A 27,586-nucleotide genomic window follows, 5' to 3' on the forward strand; every position below is an offset into this window, starting at 1 on the left:
TTATTTTAATGTGTAAGAAATCTGAGGTTTAGAGAGCATAAGAGACTCATCAGAGGTACCACAATTTGTAAACTAGTGTTAAATTCAGGATTGGCTACTTCTCTAGTGTATGTGATGAGGACAAGAAACTAGAATAGCATGCCAAAAGGTGTCGCAATGAGCCAATCTAGGATTAAGCTGATATAAGAAATCAATGCTCTATAAATTTGATCACCTTGGACTAGAAAAGTAGGCAAAGAATGTGCTAGTGTGGAAAATAAATGGGACAGATGAGTATCAGAAACAGTAGCCCAGAAAGCAGTCTTTCAGTGCTGGGCTAGAACTTATGTACCACCAGAAACAAAACAGAGGCACACACTTTTTTGTTTCTGTTAAAGTTGCTCAAAAACTTAAGATGCCATGTGGGAATTTGGGTTTTATATGATTTGACAGAAGATGACAATGCAATATTGGCTTAGAAACATCATGTTTGCATTAAAGTGTCAACTTTGCCTGCCTTTAGAAAACAAACAGTAACAAAATAAAACCAAAAATAACCCCACCTTATTCACAGTGAGTATAGGAGATATCCACTTGTTGAAAAGGTATTTTTGGAAATTTATGTTTTAGGTTTCTGATTTGGTTTTGAGGAAAGATTAAAAATAACCTGGAGAACAATATACTGTAGTTACCTCTTGATCTTCTTTCTTTTCTAATTGGCTGTATTCTATTTTTCTTAAAATAAGAGTATGTGTTCCTTTTAACTTACCTCATTTTCTAAATATGTTCTTCTAAAACAAAATAAAATTTCTACATGTAACATCTGTATGACATATACTCTATGACAGTACTGTAGATTTCCTTCTCCCATGTTTTTTTCATTTAATTTGACTTCTCTGAATCTTTTTTCAAATACTTTTTAAATATATTGTGTGTATGTATATCTCTTGATGACTTCCAGGTTACATCTTTGCTCCATTCTGAAACTCTGAAGCCTAATTATCTTTAGACAGTAGGCTAGAACCTGTGATCACTGGGGAAAAGATCCAGTGCAAGATACTCCCACTTGTACAAAAGTTTAGAGGGTTTTCTTTTCTACATAAAAATTCTTACGAAACATCGTTATATAAAAAGAACATACAAATATACATGTTCAGTTTAAAAAAAGAATAATAATGAGTACCTGTGTCCCCTACTCCCCAGCTGAAGAAATAGACTTTTATCAGTATTTTGCCATTCCTTAGGTCTCCTTAATGGTAACCACCACTTACCCTACCAAAGATAAACATTTTTATAATTTTGATGTTCTTATTCCCCTGGTCATTTTTATAGTTTTACTATATATAAATAATACCCCTAAATAATATATTATTTAGTTTTATATTTTAAAGAACCTAAATATAAGTAGAATCTAGAGAATACATTTTCCCAAAAAAATATTTTGTTCACTCCACATCCTTAGCCGTAGTTGGTGATGTAATAAATGTTAAATGATAACTCATTGTGGTTTCTGTCTATGACAGATTATCAGTGAGGTGTGATACTCATAAATTGCTGGTCATTTATATTTCTTGCTCTATGCCTGTTTGCTTTTTGCCCATTTTAAATTTTTAATTAGGTTATCTTTTCCTCTTGCTTTGTATAAATTCTGTAGATAGTTTGGATATAAGTGCTTTGTTGATTGTCACATAGGTCTCCTTTATATTTTTGTGACAGGACTTTGCTCTCTTTGTGGTATATTTTAATATTCGTGCATTTCATGTTTAAATGTAGTTGATTTAATCAATATTTTCTCTATTGGTTTGTACTTTTTGTATTTTAAGAAATCTACCCTTACCTCGACTTTGTAAAATATTTTCTTATCTGGTTCTAAATTTTTACACTTCATTTTTTTATTGTGGTAACACACATAAGTTTTACCATCTTAATTAGTTTTAAGTGTATTGTTCAGTAACACTAAATACATTCATATTGTTATGCATCCACGAATACTGTCCATCTTCAGAATTCTTCATCTTGCAAACTGAAATTATGTACCCATTAATAACTCCTCATCACTCCTCCCCCAGCTCCTAGAAACTACCATTCTATTTTCTTTTTCTATGATTTTGACTACTGTAGTTATTTTACATAAATGGAATGGTACAATGTTTGTCTTTTTGTGATTAGCTTATTCATTTGTTACATGTCCTCAAGATTTATCCATGTTGTAATATATACCAGAATTTCCTTCCTTTTTAAGGTGGATCACATTAGCATCACCTTATATGTATACATCACATTTTGCTTATCCATTCATCTGTCGATAGATATTTAGGTTGTTTCTACATTTTACCTTTTGTGAATAATGGTTCTGTGAACATTGATGCACAAATAACTGTTTGCAGTTTTATTGAGTATATATCCAGAAGTAGAATTCCTAGATCACTTATTAATTCTGTTTTTAATTTTTTTGAGAAACGCCCATGCTTTCTGCAGCAGCTATGCCATTTTACATTCTCATCAATGGTGCATTCAGATTCCAATTTTTCATTCTTGCCAACACTTTTTAAAAAAATTATTCTATTGGGTATGCCATAGTATTTCATGGTGGCTTTGATTTGCATTTAATTTTCTCATTTACCTTTAATTTCTTCTTAACTCCTTTGATTGTTTAGGATTGTTGTTTAATTGCCACAGATTTGTGAATTTTCTAGTTTTCTTTCTGTTTCAAATTTCTAACTGTATCCTGACACCCAAAATTTGTAAAAGGAGAAGTTTAATTTGGCTCATATTTCAAAAGATTCAGTCCATTTTTGGCTGACTCCAAGGCAGAAACATCATAGTGGAAGGGTGTGGTGGAGGATAGCTGCTCACCATATGGTGGCCAGGAAGTAGAAAGAAAAGGGAGCAGTTGGGGAGGGAGATAATTGAAGAAAATACTTGGTATTGCTTCAGTCTTTTAAAATGTATTGATATTTAGATTGTGCCCTAACAATCTATTGTAGACAATGTCTCATGTGTTCCTGAGAAGAATATGCATTATATTGTTGCTGGGTAGAGTATGTGTGTCTGTTAGATCTAGCTAGTACATTGTGTTGTTCAAGTGATCTATTTCCTTGCCTATCTTCTCTCTTGTTGTTTTATCTATTATTAAGAGTAGGATTTTTAAATCTAGCTATATTGAATACTATTTCTTCTTCAGTTCTGTCCATTTTTGCTGCCTGTATTTTGATAATTTGCCATTTGGTATATCAAGGTAGTTGTTGTATGTTCCTTTTATGATAACTAAGAGTATACATTTTTAAAATAAAATATATTTTATGAAAATATTCCTTTCTTTGCCTCTTGTAACCTTTTTGACTTAATTTTTTTTCTCTAATATAAGTACAGTATAGCCACTGCTGCTCTCTTTTGTTCACTATTTGCATGGAATCTTTTTTCATTCTTTTGCTTTCGGTCTGTATCTGTGGATTGAAAGTGAATCTCATGTGTAGATAGTTGTTATAGGTTATATCTAGAATGTCCCCCCAAAATCTCAGGGATTTAGAGGTGAAGCTTTTGGAAGGTGATTTGATCATGGGCCACTCCATTCGTTAGTAGATTGAATGTGCCGTTAGGAGGTGGGGCCTGATTGGAAGAGGTAGGTCACTTCAGGGATGTGCTTGGAGGGTATATTTCCTTCTCTGGCTTTCTCCTTTTCTCTCTACTTCCTGGTATCCATGAAGTGAGCAGCTTTACTGGGCCACTACTGGGGACCGCCAACAAAGCCCTGGATGCCTGATTAGATATTTGACACGGAATGAAGACAAAGATAAATAGTAAAGGAAATGAGGCCTGGGAGGTCAGAGCTTCTAGTGATCAAAGATCCCGAACCTCCGGACTTGCCAGTATTTTATTGAGTACCAAGCTCCCAAGAGGGGAGCGTATGGTCAGGTATGTGGGGCGATGATCAGAGGTGGGGTGATGATCAGAGGTGAAGTGATGATCAGAGGTACTGAATGTGAGCCAGGCCTAGCAAGAACAGAACAAAGTATTCTTGCAAGAAATGAACCTTAGGTTAAAGGGAACTTGTTCTTTCCCTTAGATTAATATCAACTTTTTATAGAGGATGAGCAAGAATCATGGGGTCTCTAGCTACAGATGCAATCAGCTAATACAGGCACCACAGTGTCATTGACCTGGGTTAGTCTCGGCTGTGACCAGTGGCATGTAGAGTTCTCTTTCTGCATGCCAGCTACAGCCACATAGAGTTCTCTTTCTGCATGCCAGCTGCAGCCATTAAGCTGTCACTTAGGCCTAAGATCAGCTCTGAGTTATAAGTATAAGCCAATTAAATATAACCAAAGCCTGCTCAACACCATCTTAAGGTGGTCTCCTTCAGGCTAGGCCTTCCACCATGTTTCTTCCTTGAAGCCAGCCAACCATGGACTGAATCTTTTGAAATGTGAGCCAAATTAAACCTCTTCTTTAAATTATACATGTCAGATATTATATCTCAATGATAGAAAAGCTAAATAATGCAACAGCATATAGTTGGATCAAGGTTTTTTGTTTGTTTTTGTTGTTTTTTAAAATACTTTCTATCAATTTGTCTTTAAAGTAATTTGATAAGACTTCATTTTGTCATTTTGGGGGATATTTTTATAGCTTTTTTGCTCCTCTTTTTCTACATTACTGTCTTCTGTTGTGTTTAGTTGATTTTGGGGGGGTGGTGTATCAGGGATTGAACTTAGGACCGTGTGCTTCCAAGACAGGCATGATGCCACTGAGCTAGATCCCCAGCCCTAGTTGATTTTTAATAGTGGAATATTTTAATTACCTTATCTTTTCCCTTTGTGAATATTTTATAGCCATTTTCTTTGTGGTGACTGTGGAGATTATATTTAACATTCTAAAGTTATAATATTAATTTCAATTTATACTAGTTTAACTTCACTAACACAAAAATTCTGTTCTTTTATGTCTCTCACCCACCCCTTTCAGTTATTGTTGTCACAATATTACATTTTTATTATACATTGTATGTCTAAAACCATAAACTAATAATAATTTTAAAAAATGGACTAGTCTCCTAAATTATGTAGAAAATGAAATATGAAATTATAAACTACAGTTATAATAGTACTAGCCTTTACTCTTATAAGTGCTTTTTAAATGTATCATTCTTTTAAACCATATAGAAAACAAAAATTAGAGTTATAATCGATTGTTAAAATAATACTAACTTTTACAGTTTCTCATATTTATCTTCACTGAGATATTTTTTTTTTAATATGACTTTGATTTACTGGCTAGTAACCTTTCATTTCAATATGCAATAGTACCTTTAATATTTATTATGGGCAGGTCTAGTAATAATGAACTCCCTCAGCTTTAATTTATCCAAGAATGAACCTTACTTTTGAAGGACAGTGTTGCCAGATACAGGATTCTTGGTTGGCAGTGTTTTTTTCTTTTAGCACTTTGAATATAGGAGCCCACTGACTTCTGGCCTCCAAAGTTTCTGATGAGAAATTTACTGATAACCTAATTGACAGTCTCCTGTATGTAATAAGTCACTTATCTATTGCTGTTTTCAAAATTTTGTCCTTGCCTTTGGACTTCAACAGTATGATTGTAATGTTGTTTTATTCTTATCTTAATGCCATTTACTTGGAACTCCTACAGTATATTTGTTAGGTCACTTGATGGTGTCCTATCTTCAAGTTTGCTGATTTTTTTCTTTTTCCTATTCATAGCTGTTTTTGAATACCTCCAGTGAATTTTTCATTTCAGTCATTATATTTTTCAGCTTTAGAATTTTTTATTTCTTTTAAATTTTCTCTCTCCTTATTGAAATTTCAATCTTGTTCATACATCATTTTCTTGACTTTCTAATATCTTCTGATGGTTCTTTGAATACTATAAGACAGTAGCTTTAAAGTCATTGTCCAATAGGTCTGACATCTTGTCTTGTCTTTCTTTGGGACTGTTTCTGTTTTATTTTCTTTTCCTTTTAAATGAGCCATATTCTCCTATTTCTTTAAATTCCTTGAGATTTGATGAAACTGGAGATTTGAATCTAATACTATGGTAACTCTGGAAGTCAGAGTCTTCTCGTTCCCCAAGGTGCTATTTTCTATATTTGTTTTAATTATTGTAGACTGTTTCTATGTCAAGGATCAACCTGGGGTATAAATTTAATGCTGCCAAAAAAAATTTAATGCTATCTTGGTCTTTTCTGAGCCTGTGTCTTTCCCTGGACATATGCAATGATTAATTTCCCCTGTATATTTAGTTGCTTTTTAATGTCCTAGTCTTTTGTGTCTGGTTTCCAAAAGGAGAAAAAAAAATGAAGGGGCTAGGGGTGCTTTAAATCTTTTAGAAGTCATTTGAAGCTAAGTTGGAGGGGCTTTCAACAATGGAAAGGGGTGCCTGTGTCTCACCCCCATGATCAGAAATAGCAATCAGCTATGAGACTACAGATCCCCAAATTTTGGAGAATAGAGTCTGTATTGACCACCCTTGTTCCCCTAATCTGTGTGCAAGCTGTTGTAGGAACATGTGTATGGCTGCCTGTCAGGGTGTAGGTGGGGGGTGAAGAGCTGCTACTAAGAGCTGAACTTGACTGCAGTTTACTATCCAAGCATAACCCTGAAAGCTGCAGGTTTTAACAGATTCCAGAGGTCTTTCCAGTACTCTCCCCAGTCTTTTTCCTGTTTTACTTCATCAAATTAAAATCATTTTTCTTTATTTTAAATAATAGTTTTTCTAAAAGGCCTCATTGGATATTTGATTTTAATGAATTATTGATTTTAACATTTTCAGCATTTATTGAATAATATTGGTTTTCTTTAATCTGTTAATGTTTGATTACATTAATAGATCTACGTGTTGAAGTGATTGTGCATTCCTGGAATGAACCCAGATGGTGTGTGTGTGTGTGTGTGTGTGTGTGTGTGTGTGTGTGTGTGTACTGGGGATTGAACCCAGGGCCTCTCAAGCTAGACACGTGCTTTACCACTGGGTTACATCCCCAGCCCTTTTTAAATTTTGAGATGGAGTCTGACTAAATTGCCCAGGCTGGCCTCAAATTTGTGATCCTCCTTCTTTCAGCCTCCTGAGTAACTGGACTTACAGGTAATACCTTTATTTTAAAAAATTTTATTGTACACTATCTAGATATACATAAAGATCACATTCATCATAGGGAATTTGTACCTGTACATAATATATCTTGATTCTTTTCTCCCCATTCCCCTCCCCTCCCTTCAACCCCTCTTCCCCTCCTTATTTACCAAATCTTTGTTTCCATTTTTTCCTTCCATTCTTTTTTTCTTTTCCCTTTCTTCCCTTCCCCTTTACCCCTCCCTTATACCTCTTCCCATTCGAACATTTTCTTCCTGTTTTCCAATATCTATTATGCATCTCAGTCCTTGTTTCCCTTTCAGTTTCTCACACAAGAAATACAATGTGATATTTAAACATGTGTGTCCAGTTTTTCAGGTAATACTTTTAAAACATTACTGACTTTGCTAATCTTTTCATTAAGATATTTGCAAGCAGGTTTAAAATTAAATTTCACTTCTTGCAGTTTCTTGGTCTGATTTTGATAACAAGATATCAAGATTTTACTAACTTTATGGAATAAGTAGGGAACATTTCCTTTCTTCCATTCTCTATATGAGTTTATATGAGATCATAAAAATCCAGTTTGAGAAAATTGTCTCTTTTATTTTGTTTTGTTTTCTGAAACTGAGTCTCACTGTATAATTCAGGCTGGCCTTGAACTCACTTTGTAGTCCAGGCTGGCCTTGAACTCATGACATTCTTCCTGCCTCCGCCTCCTGAGTGCTGTGATTACAGGCCTGTGCCACTATGCCTGGCTGAAAACTTGTCTCTTAAACTCCCTCAACTTGCTGATTGTTTTATTTTATTTTTCATTTATTTTTTTGGTACTGGGGATCGAACTCCGGTCCTTGCGCTTGTGAGGCAGGCGGCGGAACCACTGAGCTAAATCCCCGCCCCTGCTGTTTATTTTAAAATAATATTTTGAACTGTTGATTCAGTTTCTGTTGATTGTAGAGCAATTAAAGCTTTCTATTTTTCTAGAATCCATTTTTGTAATTTACAGTTTTCTTGGAATTTATTTCATCAACTTTACAAGGTTGTTGTCAGTATTTTTGTTTGTCTTCCTTTCATGTCTTTTATTGTTTAATTTCTTCTTGTTCTACTTACTTAATTTCTTTATATCTCTATTACTTTTTTGTTTTATTCTATAGTGTTATTCTTTTTAAACATAAAAATCAGACATTCTACTCACAAGTTTTAAGTTTTTCTTTTTCTAACATGTTATTAAAACTGTAGGTTTTCTCTAAATATCAATTTTGCTATATGCTATATGTGTTGACATACAATACATTTATTCTGATTCAGTGTTAAATACTCTAAAGATCTTATTTTACATAGAGTTTAATGATTTCTTGCTTTAGTTAAAATTAAATAGTCACATATGGCTACAGGCTACAATATTGGGCAATTCATGTTTATAGAATATCCACGCTTTGAAATTTATTTTATATCCTGGTAGAATACATTCTTAATTTTTATAAACATTACATATATTCTTGAAAATATTTTGTATTTTCTAAGTTTGACACAGTGTGGTACCTATCTTCATTAGCTCAGACTTAATTCCTTACTCATTGTCTTTCATATTCTAGCTGATTTTGGACTTTTGGATCAACCAGATATAGATATCTGATAGATAATTACATTCTTTAGATACTTTTTTTCCCAAAAATGCAGGTGAGTTTATCAGTTTCCCATTCTGTTCTGTCAAGCTTTGCTTATACACCTGAATTATTTTAAATCCACACAAATGTGAAATTGTAACATTTTCCTTATGAATTAAACCTGTTATTTTTATGTAGTGAGCCTCTTTATATTGAGAACTACTTTTTGCTCAAAGTCTGTTTCTTCTGATATTAGCATAGATGATTCATATTTCTTTTGGTGATTTAGTTTGTGGGTCTACTGAATGGGGGTAGCTGGGGAGGAAGCTGACTGAAAATCACAAAATGAATCATCTTGTCCACCTGATTATGGAAAGTGTCCTCAGCAGTGAATGCCCTTGGTGAGCATTCACACAAGACTGAATGCCCTTACACTCTGTCCATTCCAAAGGTCCCTCTGCAAACTTCTTCCAAGTACCTGACCTACTATCTACGAATTGGTATAGTTCTGTGCTATAATCTGCTCACATACCTGCTCTTTCTATTGGAAGACAATAATTCTTTTTCCTTTACTCTTGTCTTCAAAATATTACAAATACTTTTCTTTGGCAAAATTTAAAGCAGAACTCCGCTAAGAAAATATTATGGGGACTATAGTACTGTAGCTTCCATAGTCTCTGCAAAATGTTTTCAGGCTCTGCAGTGCAGAGAAGAGCTTAAAGTGGAGATAGACTTAAGCATAGCACAAGTAAACATCTGTTTTCTGAAGAATTGACTCAGGGATCATCAGAGCACCAATAATTCTTTAGAAAATAAGTATTTCCGAAACTCACTTTTTGCAGTGACTATAAATGCAAATGGATATGTGTTTGGTTTTCTTAATGTGAGTTCTACTTTCCATCTGCTTTGCTTACTGTAACAGTGACATAATTTATTTACAGTATTTTGCAGTTCAGTGTTTAGATTACTTCCAGTTTGTCACTGTACAAACCATACTGTTATGAACCTCTATTTAGATAAATACATATGCACAGTTCTAATAGTTTCCTTAGGATAAATTCTAGGAGGTAGAACTGTTTCATTAGAAGGTATGTGTATTTTTAAATGTTGTTCATTCTTTCCAATGCTGAATTTTATATACAGTATATATATACGAACATATATGTTATATATACACACACACACACATATATACCAGTTACAATAACCAAAATGGTTATCTCCTTTTAATTAATGTATTTTTCCTAAGAAGATTGAATTTCCCCCCTATTTCTACTAGCCATTCATACTTCTTTTTTTATTAGCTTCTTATTTTTCTATTGAGATATACTCACACAGAGCTTTTGTCATGATGGCATAAGCAAACAAATACACACGAATTTGTAGTCACTTACATCTGTTGTGTGGTTTATGGAATTTTTTTTGTTTCCAATATAAACATCCTGATAAATCATTTACTTACATCTTCCAATACTGATGTGACAGGACATGCATTATTCCTTTCAACCCTCTCCTTAGAACTCTCTAAGAGTCTTCATGGTAGTGTTTTGAGATCTATTATGTATAATCATCTCATTGTAATTTATACCTATTCTTGCTCTAAATTTCTTAAGATTCATCTTCATGAGTTAATATTTTATTTTGTTCCTTCTCCTTTTATTTTCCTGTATAAAATCTCTTTTGCTGTTACTTTGTAAGGCATTCTCAGTTACTCATTCATACAAATTTTTTCTGTTCTTTAAATTTTATTTTTAGAAAGAGACATAATAGTTTAAGAAAAAGTAATAGTTCTTTTCAATTTTAGTTGCCAAGAGACTTCTTCCTAGGCACTACGTCTTTTCTGTATAATGGCTCCAATGTATTCAGAGTTTGTTGTTTATCTTGGTTTAATTTTTCTTTTCTTTAAAAAATTTTTTGTTTACTTTTTAGTTTTTTGAGACAGGGTCTTACTATGTAGCCTAGACTGGCCTTGAATGCATGATCTTTCTGCCTCAGCCTCCGGAGTGCTAGAATTGTGGGTGTGTGCCACCACACTCAGTGTTCCTGATTTAATTTTTGCTGAAAAGATGGAGTATAAATTTTGCTGAAAAGATGGAGTATAAATTTTTTACAAAGTTTACAATTAAAGTTAATAATGTACTCATGTACTCCCACAGCATTTACAGTATATAAAGACGATGGCTCTACATCTAAATTTTTGAAGAGCCTTTCTAAATATCTAAATTTAGTTGCTGGATGCCATCTTACTTAGAACACCATACAGAATGAGTTCCCAAAGCGCCTATATCTAATACAAGATCCAGTATGTAAAAAATAGAGCAATAGAATTGTCTTTTGTTCATTTTCTGTTGCTATAATACCTGAAACTGAGTGATTTATTAAGAATAGCTTATTTTGGCTCATAGTTCTTGAGGCTAAAACCCAAGATCAAGTGGCCACATCTGCCAAGGGCCTGGGAGAATTAACCCAGACCTTCAAGAAAGGCATTAATTCATTTATAAGGCAGCACCCTCATGACCTGTTCTCCTCTTAAGAGCCCCAACATGTGTCAGTATTGGTACGATGGGACTGAGTTTCAACATGAGTCCAAGGGAACAGAGTATCTTCAAACCATGGCAAGGTGGTTCTCTCCTTATTCCATGCTAAATACCATCTGATTTACTTCTGATCTAGTTCCTTCCCGTCCACTTTTAAGGGTATTCATAGTGTTCAGGGAATTGAAATTAAGTTTAATTTGACAAAAATATATTTAAGAGGGTAGAAATCTGATACTGAGTAAACTTAATACGTATTCCAAGGATTTAGGGTTATTTTAGATTAGCAAGGATAACATTTATTATTTGGATAATATATAATTGTGAATGATGAAGTGTATAACATGTGTTCCTACTAATACCCAGTATTCTAATACTTTTTCAAAATTATTTTTATTGAATTTATCTAAGTAAATATTTATTGCACATCTACTCTGTGTGAACTTCATTGTAAGTTTTCAAGAAATACAAGTAGGACAGCCTGTGCTCTCCAGATATTTTTAGTTTATATTTTTTATTTTGATCGCTTAAAGAAACAAAAATTTTTCTAAATAATTTTAATAGCCTTATCAAAATATGTTATATTTCTTTCTTTTTTTTGGTACCGGAGATCGAACTCAGGTCCTTCCGCTTGCAAGGCAGGTGGCGAAAACACTGAGCTAGATCCCCGGCCCAAAATATGTTATATTTCATAAATTCACCCATTAAAGTTTTATGGCGTTTAGTGTATTCAGAGTTAAATGTCCTACACCACAAATTTAGAACATTTTTATTAAGTCCTGAAGAAACTTTACAGCACCTAATCACCAGCCCTCCAACCCCTACCCACCTTCTAGCCCGAGGCAACCTTTAATCTGCTTTCTATCTGTATATTATGGGCATTTTTATATAAATGAAATCATATAGTATGTGGCCTTTTATGGCTGCTTCTGAACATAGTGTTTTCAGGGTTCACCCATATTGGTGCTACATTTCTTTTTACTCCTGAATAGTATTTCATTGTATAGCTATTCTACATTTTACTTATCCATTTATTAGTTGATAGACATTTGGGTTGCAGCTTTTCTAAATAGTTTTTTTGGTAAATATTGATTGCTATGAATATAGATATAGGTTGATATACTGATGTTTCAGATAAAAAGCCTTTCTGGACTGAGATACAAACTCATGAGATATATTTATAAATAAATGTCCCACAAATTTGTTATATTTTACTGTTCATCCTTTTGTTGTTGTTGTTCACTTGTTTGTTGTGGTGCTGGAGGTTGGATCCAGGCCTTCCCACTGAGCTACATCCCAGTTTTTTTGTTTTTTTTTAAATTTTGAAACAGGTTCTCACTAAGTTGCCTAGGTAGGACTCAAACTTGTAGTCCTCCTTTCTCAGCCTCCCAGGTCCTGGGATTACAGGCATCCACCACCACATGTGGCCCATTCATTCCTTTTATAACAAACTATTTTTGTACTTCTGAAAATTTTCTTGCCAAAAAAATAATATTTAATATGGTATTTTGCTTACACTCTAAAAAGACCTCTTCACATCTACCATCTCAGTATTTTATAGTCACAGTTCAGATGTTTGTTTTATTTTACACACAGCATGCTTAAGTCACACTTAAAAACAATCTCTTTCCTCTTCATTAAGTCCATGTGCATGCAATTCTTTAAGGCCCTTGAACACATAAACTAAAAATTCAGGGTAGAAATGTTGCTCAGTGGTAGAGTGCTTGCTTAGCATATGTGAGTCTCTGGGCTTCATCACCAACACTACCAAAAGGAAAAAAATTCACAGTTATCTATCCCATCCACGCCTAGTACACAGAGGTAGGGTAAAAGATAATCAGATGCAAACATCCACTGAATTCTTTTTTTTTTCTCACCCCTTATATCTACATTGTCCCGAGTCCTCTCAGATCTATGCCCTGCCGTACCCTGCCTGATGTGACCCTCATAACCTTTCCAGCCTGCTCATGGTCTTGCATCCTTTGCTGTTCCTCAAACATGCCAAACATTCTCAAATCCAGTGTTTCAGATTATACCATACTGTGCACGCACAGTGCATCTTCCCATTCAGAGAGTGGTGCTGTCAGATTGAAGTGGATCCTGGTGGTAATATTTATATCACAGAAATTAGCAAATGCCACAATTCCAGACTTTTTCTTTTCTACCCACCACAAAGATCTGATTGCTATACATTTATCAGCATATCACTTAGATTTATTGCTAGATTTATCCTAGGTCAGGTTTATAATGCTATCTATGTAAACCGTATTTTTCTCATTAAAAACTTAAAGAATAATATGCATACAGTAAAATTCACCTTTTTAGTGTACCATTGTGACTTTTAACAAATGTATATAGTTATATTAAGACTACCACAATGAAAATATAACCCTTCTATTAGCCCAAATAGTCTTTACTACATTGCGTGAACTAGTACTTCATTCCCTTTTGTTAATGATCCAGTATATTAACATATCACTGTTTATTTATTGATTTGAGGGTCATTTGAGTTGTTTACTGTTCACAGTTACAGCCAATGTGAATAAAGCTTTTATAAACATCTACGAGCTTGAAAATAGGTTTTCATTTAACTTTGAGTATTTCCTTTAACTAGAAGTATTTCTGGGTCTTCAGGTGATTATACTCAACATTATGAGAAACTTTTTTGCTAATTGGCTCCATAATTGTTGCATTCCTGTTAGCATATTAGATATTAAGTTGCTCCATTCCCATTAGAACTTAGTTTTATGAGGTTTGTTTTAAGCCTGTCTCATAGGTGTGTGGTTTTGTCTCATTGCAGTTTAATTTTCATTTCTCTGATGACTTATGATGTTGCATCTCTTTATGTGCTTATTTTCCATTCACATATTTTCTTTGGTGAAATATAAGTCCAAATCTTTAGCCAATCTTTTACACTTGATCTTAGTGAAAAGGCTGAGAAGCAATAGCCCATCTTTTAATTGGGTTGTTTATTTCATTATTGAGCTTAGAGAATTCTTGATAAATTCTTGATACAAGTCCTTTCTCATATATATGATATACAAGTATTGTCTCCCAGTCTGTGGCTTGTCATTTCTTTCTCTTTAACAGCAGGAACACAAATTCTTAATTTTGATGAAGTCCGGTTTATATTTCTTTTCGTTTAAGGGTCATGTTTTTGGGCACTCCGTCCAGAAATCACTTCCTAATCCAAGGTCATAAAGACATGTTTTCTTCTCAAACAACTGTAGTTTTAGGTTTTATCTCTAGATCTGTGATCTATTTTGAATTAATATTTATATAAGGTGTTATATATGGATTAAATTTAATTTTTTTACATTGCTTCAGCACCACTTGTTAAAAAGACTATTGTTTCTCCCTTCAATTGCCTTAGTACTTTTGCCCCAAATCAATCAAACACTTAAGAGAAATAAAAACATATCCACATGAAAACTTGTACATAAATGTTTATAACAGCATTATCCATAATAGCCAATAAGTGGAGACAACCTAAATACCCATCAACTGATAGGTGGATAAATAAAAGCGGAATACTATTTGGCCACTACAAGGAATGAAGTACTGATAAATAGCACAACATGTACGCACCTTGAAAACATTATTTTAAGTGAAAGAAGACAGTCACAAAAGTCAAAAATCATAGTGTTCCATTTATTTGAAATGACTAAAACAGGCAAATCTCTAGTAGACTGAGTTGCTTATGTTTAGAGGTTGGTGGGAGAAAGGAGAGATGACTGCTAAGGAGACAAAGATTTTTGAGATGTGATCAAAATGTTCTAAAATTGTAGCAATGGTTGTAGAACTCTGTAAATGTAGAAACCATTCAGTTTTGTTATTTTACCATGGAGTGAATTATATGGAATGTAAATAATTTCTCAGTAAAAGTTATAAAACTCAATTGACCAAAAAAATCCTCAATTGACAAAAAATTTTAGGGTATGTATATATGAGTAGTTTTGTTTTCATTTGTTTTGGACAGGGTCTCGCTATGTATTTCAGGCTGGCCTCAAACTCACTATTTATCCCAGCCTGGCCCCTGCCTCTCAAGTACTAGGATTACACACCTGTGTTATCATACGTAGCTGTATAAATAGTATTTGAAATTTTATTTCATAATTGTTTGCTGGAAGCATATAAAAATAAAAGATATTTTTAAACTCAACTTGTATCCAGAAATCTTGCTAAAGTCACTCATTAATAGTTATCAGTGTATTCTTTTTATTGTTCTACATATATAATTTTGTCTTCTGTAGATAACTCTTAATTCTTGTTTTCCAGTTCTTTTCTTAGTCTTATTTAACTGGCTAAGACTTCTGTACAATAGTGATTAAAAGAAATTATAGTTGATATACATGTCAGATTTCTAATTTCAGGAAAAAACTTTGAGTATTTGAACAATATGTGTAATATTCGTTGTATTTGTAGATATTTATCAGATTAAGGAATTTCCTTTCTATTCCTAGTTTGATGAGAGATCTTTTTTAAAAGTCAGGAATGATTGTTATGTTTTCATACCTTCTTTTATTCATCTATTGAAATGATTGTATGGATTTCTCTTTTATTTAGTGTAGAGAATTATATTAAGTGACTGTTGAAGGTTAAATTAACCTTGAATTCCTATAATAAACATCATATGGTTGTGTTGTGTGTTTTTTAAAATTTATCTGTAGGTTTTACTTGGTGTATTTTGTTTGCTTTGAATTTACCTTCATGAAAAATACTTTGCAGTTTTCTTGTTTACTATGTTCCTGTCAATTTTTTATCATGGGCTTGTCAGCTATTCTGACACCATAACACAAGTTAAGAATGGTTCTGTTTTCTAGAGGAGTTTGTGTAAAATTGCTATTTTTTTCCTATTCTGGAAGAATTCACTGAGTAAGCTCATTGAGCCTAGAGCCTTCTTTGCATGAAAGTTTGTTTTCTATTCCTTCCCTCCTCCTTTGCCTGCTCCTGGTGCTCTTCGTCCTCCTCCTCTTTCTTCTTTCTTCTTTGTGGTACCAGGGATCCAACCTAGGGTCTTATGCATGTTAGGCAAGTGCTCTACCCCTGAATTACACCCTCAGCCCTTTTCATTCTATTTTGAGACAATGTCTCATTGAATTGCCCAGCCTGGCCTCAAACTTGTGATCCTCTGGCCTCAGCCTCCTGAGTAGCTGGGATTACAAGCATGCACCATCATGTCCTGCTCCTTCTTATGTGATTTTCTTGTGTGATACTTTTCTTTGAACTTGTGCATTTCGTTAGTTACCAAATTTATCGACATAAAATTGTAATATCCCACATTAGCTATTTAAATATCTATAGGATTTACAGTGATATTCCTTTTTCATGTCTCTCTTGGTAATTTGAGGATTTTATTTTTTATCTTCTTTGATAAGGTTTAGATTATTAAGTTGGTCTTCTCTATTTCTAGTTCATTCATTTCTATTAGCAATAATCGCACCTCAGATAAACCTCATTGGTACAATACTGCCACTATGAAAAGCTGGTAACTCACTCATTTCTCATCTTATCTTTATTTCCTGCCCCCCCCCTTTTTGAGATGAGATCTTTCTGTATTGCTCAATCTGGCCTTGGACTCATGGACTCAAGTGATCCTCCTGCTTCCACCTCCCTAGTACTACCTTTTCTTTTCTTCGCATTGAATTTGTTGTTCATTTTCTTAAATCTTGAGGATTTTTCAAACATCGCTACTTTCTGCATTTCACAGTGTAAATTTCCTCTAAGCACGTTTTTAATGTCATATTTTAATATCTCAATATAAATAAAATATCATATAACATTGATTCAAAATTTATTTGAAAAGGGTCAAATAGACTAATAATAATTAGATGAAAAAAGGGCTTACTCTACTATATACAATATGGTTATTTTTTGTTTTGTTTTTTTGTTTGTTTGTTTGTTTTTTGGTACCGGGGATCGAACTTGAGTCCTTGCACTTGGCGCAGCAGGCAGCTGAAACCACTGAGCTAAATCCCCAGCCCATGGTTACTTTTTATAAAGCTGTTTTGACTAAAATAGTATAGTATAAATACTTGGAGAGACAAACTGATGAGTAGATCAGAACATTTGTCATATCACTTAGTTCACATCATTTTCTAATTTCCATTGTAATTTCTTCTTTGAATTATAGGTTATTTGGAAAATTATTGCTTAGTTTCCAAACTTTAGAAGTTTTCTAAATATCTTTTTCTTACAGACTTCTAATTTAATCCTTTATGATCAGAGAACATAGTCTTTGTTACTTTAATACTTTGAATTTTGTTGAGATCTGATTGATGTATGACCTATTTGATAAAAGTTCTATATACTTAAAAAGAATATGTGGTTCTGTAATCAGGTCTCAGATAGGTCAAGCTTGCTAATCATAACAGTTAAATTTTTTGTCTGAAACTTTTAGAAAATGGAAAAAACTTCTAGAAAGATATAATATACCAGAAGTGTCATGAGAAGAAATACAAAGCTTTTATTAGTCCTCTTATAACTATAAAAGAAATGAGATAACAGTTAAAAGTCATCTCACAAAGAAAATTTTAGGCTCAGGCATTTTGTAGGCAAGTTATATTAGAAATTCAAAAAACTATTCACTCCAGTCTTTTATTACAAATTTTTCCTGCAGACAGAAGAGGATTTTCTAACTCATTTTATAAAATTAGTGATTATAAACTGATAATAAAACCAGCTAAGGGTAATTATAGACCTAACTCATTTATGAATATAGATAACTTCTAAATAACATTAGTGCCGGGGATTTAGCTCAGTGGTTTCGCCTCCTGCTGCGCAAGCACAAGGACCCGAGTTCGATCCCCGGTACCAAACAAAAAACATTAGTGAAGTTAATTCAACAAAGATACCACACGCTGCAAATATGTTTATATAAAAGGAAAAGATATATTATTCAATACATTGATACAATAGAGGTAAAATATTGTATGATCATCTCAATGGATGTAGATAAAAACTGATACAATTCATTATCTGTTTATATTTTTAAAAGCTTTTAGTAAACTACAAGAAGAAGAGAACTTCCTTAATACGGTAAGATAAATTGTATGTACCAAGTTAAACCAAGCTATAACAGATGTGATCCCAGATAGGGAAATACTGGAAATACTCCCTTTACAATCAAGAAGTTTTACCCACTTGGTCGAGGATTTAGCTCAGTGGTTCCTCCTGCCTCTCAAGCACAAGGATCCAAGTTCAATTCCCAGTACAAAAAAAAAAAAAAGAAGAAGTTTTACCCACTGAAGTCAGAAATTGGGTCTATTGTCACTTCTATTCACCATTCCATTGAATTTGTAATAATAGAAGAAAAGTAAATAATTAAGAATTTAAGATTTAGAACTATTTGTAAATTGTCATTTCTATCTGCACATTAAAAAAACCCAAAAGTACATAAAATTTATAATAAGAGCCTAGCACATGTTTCAGTATAAAACCAATACATTAAAGTCAGTTACAGTTCTTTAACCAGAAACAACTGGAAAACATGTATAAAACAACAACAAACAAACCAGTCATAGTTAAAAACAAAAACTATAATGTACTTACAAACAAATGTAATTAATAAACCTTTCCCCACCTCTCCAATTTATAAAAACTTTACTGGACAGAATCTACTAAAAATGGAGAGATAAGCTAAGTTTGTGGATTTAAAAATTAGTATAGTGCTATTGATTCCTTCCAAACTGAGCTGTAAGTTTAATGTAAGTTTAGTAAAAATTCAGCCAACATATTGGTAATATATCTAAAGGGTTAAAATAGTCACAACTGATAATAATCAGAAAAATAATAGGAACTTGCAGTACTATAGGTAAAAACTTTTTGTAAAACTATTATGATTAAGGTAGTGTTTTATTGGTGCTGGTATAAGAAAATTGGGAATTGATTAGAATAAGAGTTCAAAAGCAGGTCATTGTGTATTTGTGTATAAATTTTATTTATGACAAAGATCTCATGGCAGAGTACTTGAGGAAATATAGGGCCAGGGCCTGGGGATTTAGCTCAGTGGTTCCGCTGCCTGCCTCACAGGTGGAAGGACCTGAGTTTGATCCCCGGTACCAAATAAATAAATAAGTAAATAAATAAATAAATGGCTTACTCCTCTGAAAAGTTTTGTGACTCATATAGAAAAAAATAGAATTAGATTTCTATCTCATACCTTATACAAATTTGATAACTGGAAATATCAAAAGCAAAACTTTATAACTTAGAAGACTGTATGAGGTGTAATTGAAAGATATGGTGCATATTTGTTTAAAAATAATTGATGATAGTAAAAAATAAATTACCATTAATCTCTTTCAAAATACTCCCCTTCCCTTCAGACCTACTTATCCCATCATTCTTGCCACTTTCTGAAGCAGTTCTGCAAGTCCTCTTTCCTGCATGTCTTCAGTTGCATGTTCTGGCTGCCTCGATGTCCTGAATCAATTCAAAATGTTTGCCTTTCATGGTCATTTTGGATTTGAACAAGAGCCAGAGGTTGCACAGTACCAGATCTGGTGAATAAAGTGGATGAGGACATGTTGGGATGCTTTTACAAGCCTGCCTTCCCATTGGATGGCACGTAGCAGTAGCATTCACCATTATGTTTATTGTACCTTGTAAAGACACAAAAAAGGACTTTCAAAATTGCTTCAGAAAGTGACAAGGACATGAGAAAAATGTGTGCAAAGTGAGAATGTTTTGAGAATGCATGGTAGTGTCTGTGTAACTGCAAGAAATTTAAAAAATTTAAACATTCATTGTATTTTTAAATCATATCTTATGCACGATTATCTTTAAGGTCTTTTAATAGGAGTAATTTCTTAGACATGACATGAAAAGTGCTAATTATATGAGAAAATAATAAATCTATTATATTAAAATTAAGAATTAACTCTTCATCAATAGTGTCTTAAGGTAAATGAAAAACCAACACTAAACTAAAAGACTTTTTTGCCACATATACAAAAAAGAACTAGTATTCAAAATATATAAAAATTACAAATCCGTAAGAAAAAGTCAAACAATAGAAAAAATGGACAAAAGGCATTGCTCATATTATTACCAGTTAGACAAATGTATATGAAGACCACAGTGAGATACCATGTTATTCCTATGCAATTGACAAAAATTAAGAAGTCCGACAAAAACCGAGTGGTGGATGAATAGTATGTATAATAAATTACTGGGGTAGGACAGGAAAAGACAATTTTGCATCACATTATAAAGTTGAGTATTTAAGAAACATACAACTCAGAAATTCCATTTCTACATGCATTCCCAAGAATACCTCTTGAATATATATAGTTTGGTACCTCGAAGAAGTATTTCAGTTTATAGAAAGTTGTGATCTAGTTTTTTTTCTCAGAAGAGATTTTACTATCTAAAATGCTACATTTATATAGAGTTCATGACTCACATCAAGTATGTACCTAGATCATAAACTGTAGGCAAGCAGCTTCAACAAATAAGTGTGTTGTCTTCAAAGAGGGCCTTCATGCTGATGCTGAAATTGGGTGGGCAGAGAGCACCAGAAACAAACAAAAATAAATAATAAAAACTATTAATTATGGTCACTGTGTATTAAGCATGTACTGTTTTTCAGATATTTAAGTCTTTGTTTAGTGAATATTACTTCATTTAATCTTCAGGAAGCCTCTCTGATGTAGGTACCATCATTAATATCTTTTTTGTTGTGGTTTTTGGTTTTTTAGTGCTGGGGATAGAAGCTGGGCCTTGTGCATGCTGGGCAAGTGTGCTTCCACTGAGCTATAACCCCATCCCTGTCTCATATTTTAGATGGAGGATAGTGAGCTATTGGGAAGTAAAGTAATTTTCACAATTTCATATATGTTGTAAAGTTGGGATTTAAACAGAAATTCTTGTACTGCAGTATCTGTAATATGGCAACATAGAATCTATTATCTTTCAGATATAAAACCAATTTTTGTTAACTTTGAAGTGAGAACAACTCTGATTCATGGGTAGAGGCACTGGTCTATTGTCACCAAATGCTTTGTGCTGTTCAGAAAATTATTACAGTATATTTATTTCTATTAATTACCAACTAAAATTAGACATTAGATTTGCAATATAGTGTCATTTTATAAATGAATAATATAAAGCTATTAATGTGAGATATTTATCAATGTGATCTAAAAACTCTTTTAAAAGTCGGCCAAGAGCCCCGGGCTCCCCGGGTCGTCCGCGGTGGCGGCAGCAGCTGCCCTGGCGGAGCTCAGAGCGCGCCAGCCGGTTCCGAGTGCGAGGACGCCACGCCCCGCAGGAGGGCGTGAGGGTGGCTGAGGGGCCGTGGTGGTGGGAACGGGGCCGTGGTGGTGGGAACAGGAACGGGGAAGGGCCCGAGGCGCTTGGCCTTCTGTTCCTCACCGCGGACGCCTCCCGCTTCCCAGCCCCGGGCCGAAGGGGCCGGTGAGGCGAAGGCAGAGAGAGCCAGATGTCCTGGTCACTAGCTCCAGTTTTTCCAGAGTGACAAGTGGTTGCAAGTCCTTGCTGCCTTCCCGTAGGAATTAGCAATATGCACCAGGAAAATACTTCTAGAAGAAAAACAATTGAGATTCACGTACAGATGTCTTCATATTGAGTTCCAGAACTGAAAGAGAAGTTGGAGGTCTCCATCCATTCATCTGCTCCACAAATCCTAACAGAAAATGAAGCCCTTTTCTGAAATGAGTTATTTTCCTCAGGACCACATTTCATTTCTGCACAAGGGACAGCTGAAACGGGCAGAGCAGGAAAGAGGACTAAAAAGAAATGAAGTGATAGGAAGAGAAATGGAAAGATACAGTACAAGAGGAACATCCATCAGAAAGAGAACAGTATAGAATTTAGTTACAGATAATGAAAGGGCCAAGAGCCACGCTCAGGCACAGGAGAGCAGAGGTAGAGATACAGGTCCTGCAAGTGGCATTCACAAAAGCTGAAACAGGAGGAAAAGGATGGAACACACAGGGAGAAGTGGAATGAGGCATACAAAAAGAAAGAAAGCAACAGTCTTTCATGGGACAGTATCCCTTTTAGGCTAGCACCAAGAAAAGCCATATTGCATTTAGGGAAACGCTGCACAGCCAGGCATCCTGGTGCATGCTTGTAATCCCAGCTACTTAGGACTCTGAGGCAGGAGAATCACAAGTTCAGCCAGGCATGCTGGCACATACCTGTAATCCTAGCCTTTGGGAGACTAGGAGGATCCCTTCGAGTGTAGGGCCAGCCTGAACTACATAACGAGACCCTGTCTCAAAAATACAAAACAAATAAGCAGAAAGTAAAATTTAAATTTGAGGTCAGCCTGGACAACTTAGACTATCACAACAGTCTCCCCTCCCACATTAAACGGGGAGGGGGGAAGGAGGTGTGAAGGAGGTGTGGTGGTGCACGCCTGTAATCCCAGCACTGAGGAGGCTGAGGCAGAAGGATCACCTTAAATTTGATGGCAGCCTAGGCTACATAGTGAGTTCAAGGCCAGCCTGAACTACATAGTAAGACCCTGTCTCAAAAAACAACCAACCAAATTCTATACATACATACATAAAAACGATTCCTCCACCTGCCTCACAGCATGGCTGGGAGAACTAGGTGAGAATTTTTTTTTTTTTTTTTTTGGTACCGGGGATTGAACTCAGGTCCTTGCGCTTGTGAGGCAGGCGGCGGAACCACTGAGCTAAATCCCCAGCCCTAGGTGAGAATATTTTTAAAAATACATATTAGGGCTGGGAATTTAGCTCAGTGGCACCATGCCTACCTTGCAAGTGCAATGTCCTGAGTTTAATCCCAGGTACCAAAAATAAATAAATAAATAAAATAAACTACGTGCTGGACATAAAAAAAAAACAGTAGGCCAAGAGATACAGTTGCCTTGTTTTTCTCTACTTATAAGACTTCTTATCAAGCAAACATCATATATAATGCTATTTGAATATATTTTCACAAATTTGGGTAATGATCATTTAAGAGCCCAGCTTGTTTCAAAATGAGTATTACTATTTTAGTCAGTTTGAGTTGTGAGAGAATATCATAGAATGTGTGGTTTAAACAACAAATATTTATTTCTCGCAGTTTTGAAATCTGGGTTTAATTAGGGTCCCAGTATGGACAGGTCCTTGGTGAGAGCCCTCCTCCTGTCTCACAGATGCCTGCATTCTTTCTGTGTATTCACATTTCAGGGGGGAGGGGGGCAGGGTCTGCTCTTCACCTCCTTTGGGGGGCACCAATCCCACCATGGAGACTTTACCCTGGTCACGTAATCTTACTCCAGTTTCCTCCCAAAGGCCTACCCACTAAATTTCATTATGTTGGGGATTAGGGGTTCAACATATACATTTAACGGGGTTGGGGGTGGATCCAAACCTTTAATCCATAATTATTATTAAGGATTTATTTGAAGGTAGGTCATACATCTGATCTGAAGAATTAATTGGTGTAGTTGATACAAAGCAAATGAGCACATATACGTCTTGTTTAGGGGTAGATATTCATTAGAGAAGAAGAATAATATAGTAGAAAAATCTGGGAGGAAAGTTTAGATACCTGAGGTCTAATAACCTGAGATTGACAGTTGCTGTCTCTGTGAACTTGGATATGTCACTTCCTGGTTAGTGTGATCTTGAGCAAGTAACATAATTAGAATCTTAGTTTCCTCATGTGTTAAAAATATAGATAATAATAAATGCCTTGCTGAGATATTAAAAGGATTAAATAAATAACATGAAAGAGCATCTTATGGTAGAATTCTTTTTCTTTTTTTTTAAGCAGGCATCGAAGCCACTGAGCTAAATCCCCGGCCCTATGGTAGAACTCTTAATAGAGAAAACTCACTTCCTTCCCCTGGGGAGTGTCAGTTACATCACTGCCTTTAGTTTCTTTACGTATGCTAATAGCATCCCTGAGAATCTGTGATTCTGAGTCCTCTGTGTATATCCTCTCATGCATAGTCAGCTTTAAGAAGTGTTGCAAAGATCCCTTATATAGGTAAGTAAGCTTATTTCTAGGAATAGAGAAAGTATAAGCTAAAACTTCATTATTCATGTGTTCCACAATCAAACTAATTTGCTTTGATTTTCTTTCTCAGCAAAGAGAAATCTCAGCACTGGCTGCATTGACTTAGAACTTTCTTGAAAAGAAAATTCTCCTTGATTCAGTTACATTGTCAGAAAGATCCACCCAGGTCTTTCGGGAATATGGTGTGAATGACATTAAAATATGTCTTTAGAATGAACATGTCCAGTTTCACTGTGTGTCAGATGCTTGACAGTTGAGAGGTATATATTTCCTGGCAGTTGGAGATGATTAAACCACTTGGTACTTTGTTCAACAGGTGGATTTTCAGAAAAGTCAGGTGAATGGAGCTCAGAAGAGGAGGAGCCAGTGAAAAAGGCAGGCCCTGTCCAAGTCCTCATTGTCAAAGATGACCATTCCTTTGAGTTGGATGAAGCAGCACTGAATCAGATCCTTCTCTCGGAGGCTGTGAGAGACAAGGAGGTGGTTGCTGTATCTGTTGCTGGAGCCTTCAGAAAAGGAAAGTCATTCCTGATGGACTTCATGTTGCGGTACATGTACAACCAGGTCGGTAAGAGGTGCCTTTAGAAGTCTTCTTGTTTCTATGCTCTTGCCACTTTGTGTTTTTATTTCGTAGAATTCAGTATTTCTCATACTATGTTCTTTGAGTATTACCTAAATATAAATACTAGGGTGTAACCATACCAGCCTCAGTGCTGTGGGGACAAACTACACAGACAGCTTTTTTCTGAAGCCACTTTACAGCATTTCCCTGTGAAAATAACAAGATTTTTTACTCCCTTAAAAATAGACACTAGCATAATGATATGACTATGAACTTTGCCTGTTATGTTTAAAATGTCAAATGTCTTTTGCCATAACTTTTTTATTGTAATCACATCTTTCCAACATTTACTGACATTTTCCAAGAATGCACCAAAGTTAAAAGAATTTGATAGAGAACACTTGGATACCCACCACCTATATTCTTCTATTAACATCAATATCCTTGCTTTATCATATGTCTCCATCTGCATTCGTCTAACTATCCATCACTCTATCTTATTTTTAGTAAATTTCAAGGTAAATTAGGGATAGTAGTATACTTATCCATAAATATTTTAATATATACCATTATTATATATATCATTAGTTTTTATTTTGAGGTAAATTTTTCATACTGTGAAATACACGAATCTTCAGTGTGCATTCGCTGGCTTCTGACAAGTGTATATACCTGTGTAGTTCAAAACCCACCACCATTACCTCAGAAAGTTCTTACTAGCTTTCCTCCATCAGTCCTTACTTTACCCCATCCCCAGAAAAAACTAACAGTGTCTCAGTATTTTAGAAAACAGTGTGATACAGAAGTGAGTTTTTTAAAGAGTCTAAAATAAATCAAAAGCAGAATACATAGGAGATTAGATTGAGGAACAGAAGGTTGGAAATGGAAAACATTCTAGTACCGACAGTAGTTCTGAAGTAAACATGAATGCTGAGGTACAATAAAGTATCCAAAGAATTTGGTGTTATGTATTTATAGAACAGTTACCTACTTTAGATTGATCTTTTATAGATGAAGTATTTCTGAACAATTTTGTGATATTAATTTTAGCACATTTTATCTCTAGCCTCAGTTCAAACAGATGAAGAACAGAACTACCAAAATAATTCAGGCTTGCAGAGAAAGCAAATAATCCTTATTTCTAGCATACCAAAAGAAGTCTGTTATTTAACACAGGCAGGAAAATTGAATGAAAAAAGTTAATGTATTTTGCCCTGTTTTGGATTATAAAGTTTTAGATATATTCATAGTTTTAACTATTAAAATGGAACACTCATAGTACTCAGCATGTTACTTGTGGTAAAGAGTGTTTGCTTGAAATAAAAGTGCACAGATTTTCTTATCTTTTTCTTTTTCTGCACCTAAGAGAAAGCAAGACAGAATATGAACACTTATTTTACTATTCCCTGAATAAGGGCATCTGCCAGTGACTTGTGTAGACCAAATTCTACTTCCATTTCTGTATATATTATTGTCATTCATTTTTCAAATGGCAAAATTTGATTTTAAATGTGACAGTCTATGTTTTGAGCGGTAAAACTGTTAAAAAGCTTATCCTCTATCTGGAATGTTCTAGTCAGTAAGTAATTTTTGAAGAAATATATGAGTAAATACCTGAATGAATGAAACAAGCTACATTTCCTATTTGCTGAAATAGCTATTTTTGAATGTTTTCTAAAATTATTTTTCAAGTTTACAGTTTTTATAAATATCTCAGGTAAACCATTGACCTGAGTTGACATCACAATAATCTTCCTATGAATTCATAATCATTGAATTATGTGCATTAAAGTACATATCCCAAGACTCTTTCAGATAACATTTTACTAACTTAAATTTCTACATCAGTTAGTATTTATTGACTACTTGCTATATGCCCTGCATTGTGCCTGATTCTATGGAGGATACCAAAGAAGATAGATTTCATACCTAGGCATCTCATGCTTTGACTAAGGAAACAGAATTGACATATTTGTTATATGACATATTTAAAGCATCATAAAATGCGAATTTTTGTTATTTCTGAAAGTAGTTCAAAGAAGGGGCTTATCTGGATAGGCAGAAAGTTATCAGGAAAAGCTTCATAGAGATATTGACTTTGAAGAGGTGCAAGATTCAGATGAAAAGAGAGAGGGAAAAGTAACATTTTAAACTAAAAGAAATGAGTATGATGTTTGCATTAAACAAAGGGTACATGGGGAGCTGGGGATTTAGCTCAGTGGTTCTGCCGCGTGCCTTGCAAGCGCAAGGTCCAGAGTTCGATCCCCAGTACCTCCCCTCAAAAATGAGGAACAAAACAAAAGGTACACTTACTCCCATAGAGTGAAAATTACATATTGGAAATGAAGAGGAAATAAGATTGAATAGGCCAAATAACAGAAGCAATTCATAAAAGAATCAAAACTGAACTTGTTATAAGGTTCTAAAATTGCTTTATAGAACTATATAATTAAATTTTCTATTATATGAATTTCTTATTAATTCAATTATTCTAGTACCAAATTCTTCCGCATTAGTAAAGTTTTATATTTTAGTTAATATGAGGTTTTAGATTTAAGGATTATCTAATGAAGAATTTTAAAAATTCGTAATTTAGTCTCTGTAACATATCAAAATCAGTGTAACTACTATTAACCAAGGTCACCAATAACTTAATTACTAAACCTAAGGTACTCTTTCTATTTCTTGTCTCACTTGATCTTCAGTTCTTAAAACCAACAATTTCTTCTATTCGCTCTCCCTTTGGCTTCTCAAATCCCATTTGTATCTATACGTTTCTATTCTTCCCCTAGTCTGGCCCTGGTTCAGGC

At 34.4% G+C, this 27,586-nt stretch overlaps 1 protein-coding gene and 1 pseudogene across 3 annotated transcripts in view; one reads left to right on the top strand and one right to left on the bottom strand.

Moving 5' to 3' along the window:
- Positions 1-27,586, top strand: part of Atl1 (atlastin GTPase 1) — a 79,005-nt gene that overhangs the window by 17,977 nt on the left and 33,442 nt on the right. For all 3 annotated transcript variants that reach the window (XM_004835564.4, XM_021262478.2, XM_087208087.1), the window contains one exon: positions 24,531-24,778. In XM_004835564.4, coding sequence (XP_004835621.1) covers positions 24,531-24,778 — 248 coding nt within the window. The remainder of the gene's footprint in view (positions 1-24,530; positions 24,779-27,586) is intronic.
- Positions 16,630-16,696, bottom strand: LOC147828831 (U4 spliceosomal RNA; annotated as a pseudogene).

Source organism: Heterocephalus glaber, unplaced genomic scaffold (genome assembly GCF_053883595.1).
Source record: "Heterocephalus glaber isolate CG9 unplaced genomic scaffold, H.glaber_assembly_v1.0 deba00000901, whole genome shotgun sequence".
In the NCBI taxonomy this organism is placed as follows: Eukaryota; Metazoa; Chordata; class Mammalia; order Rodentia; family Bathyergidae; genus Heterocephalus; species Heterocephalus glaber.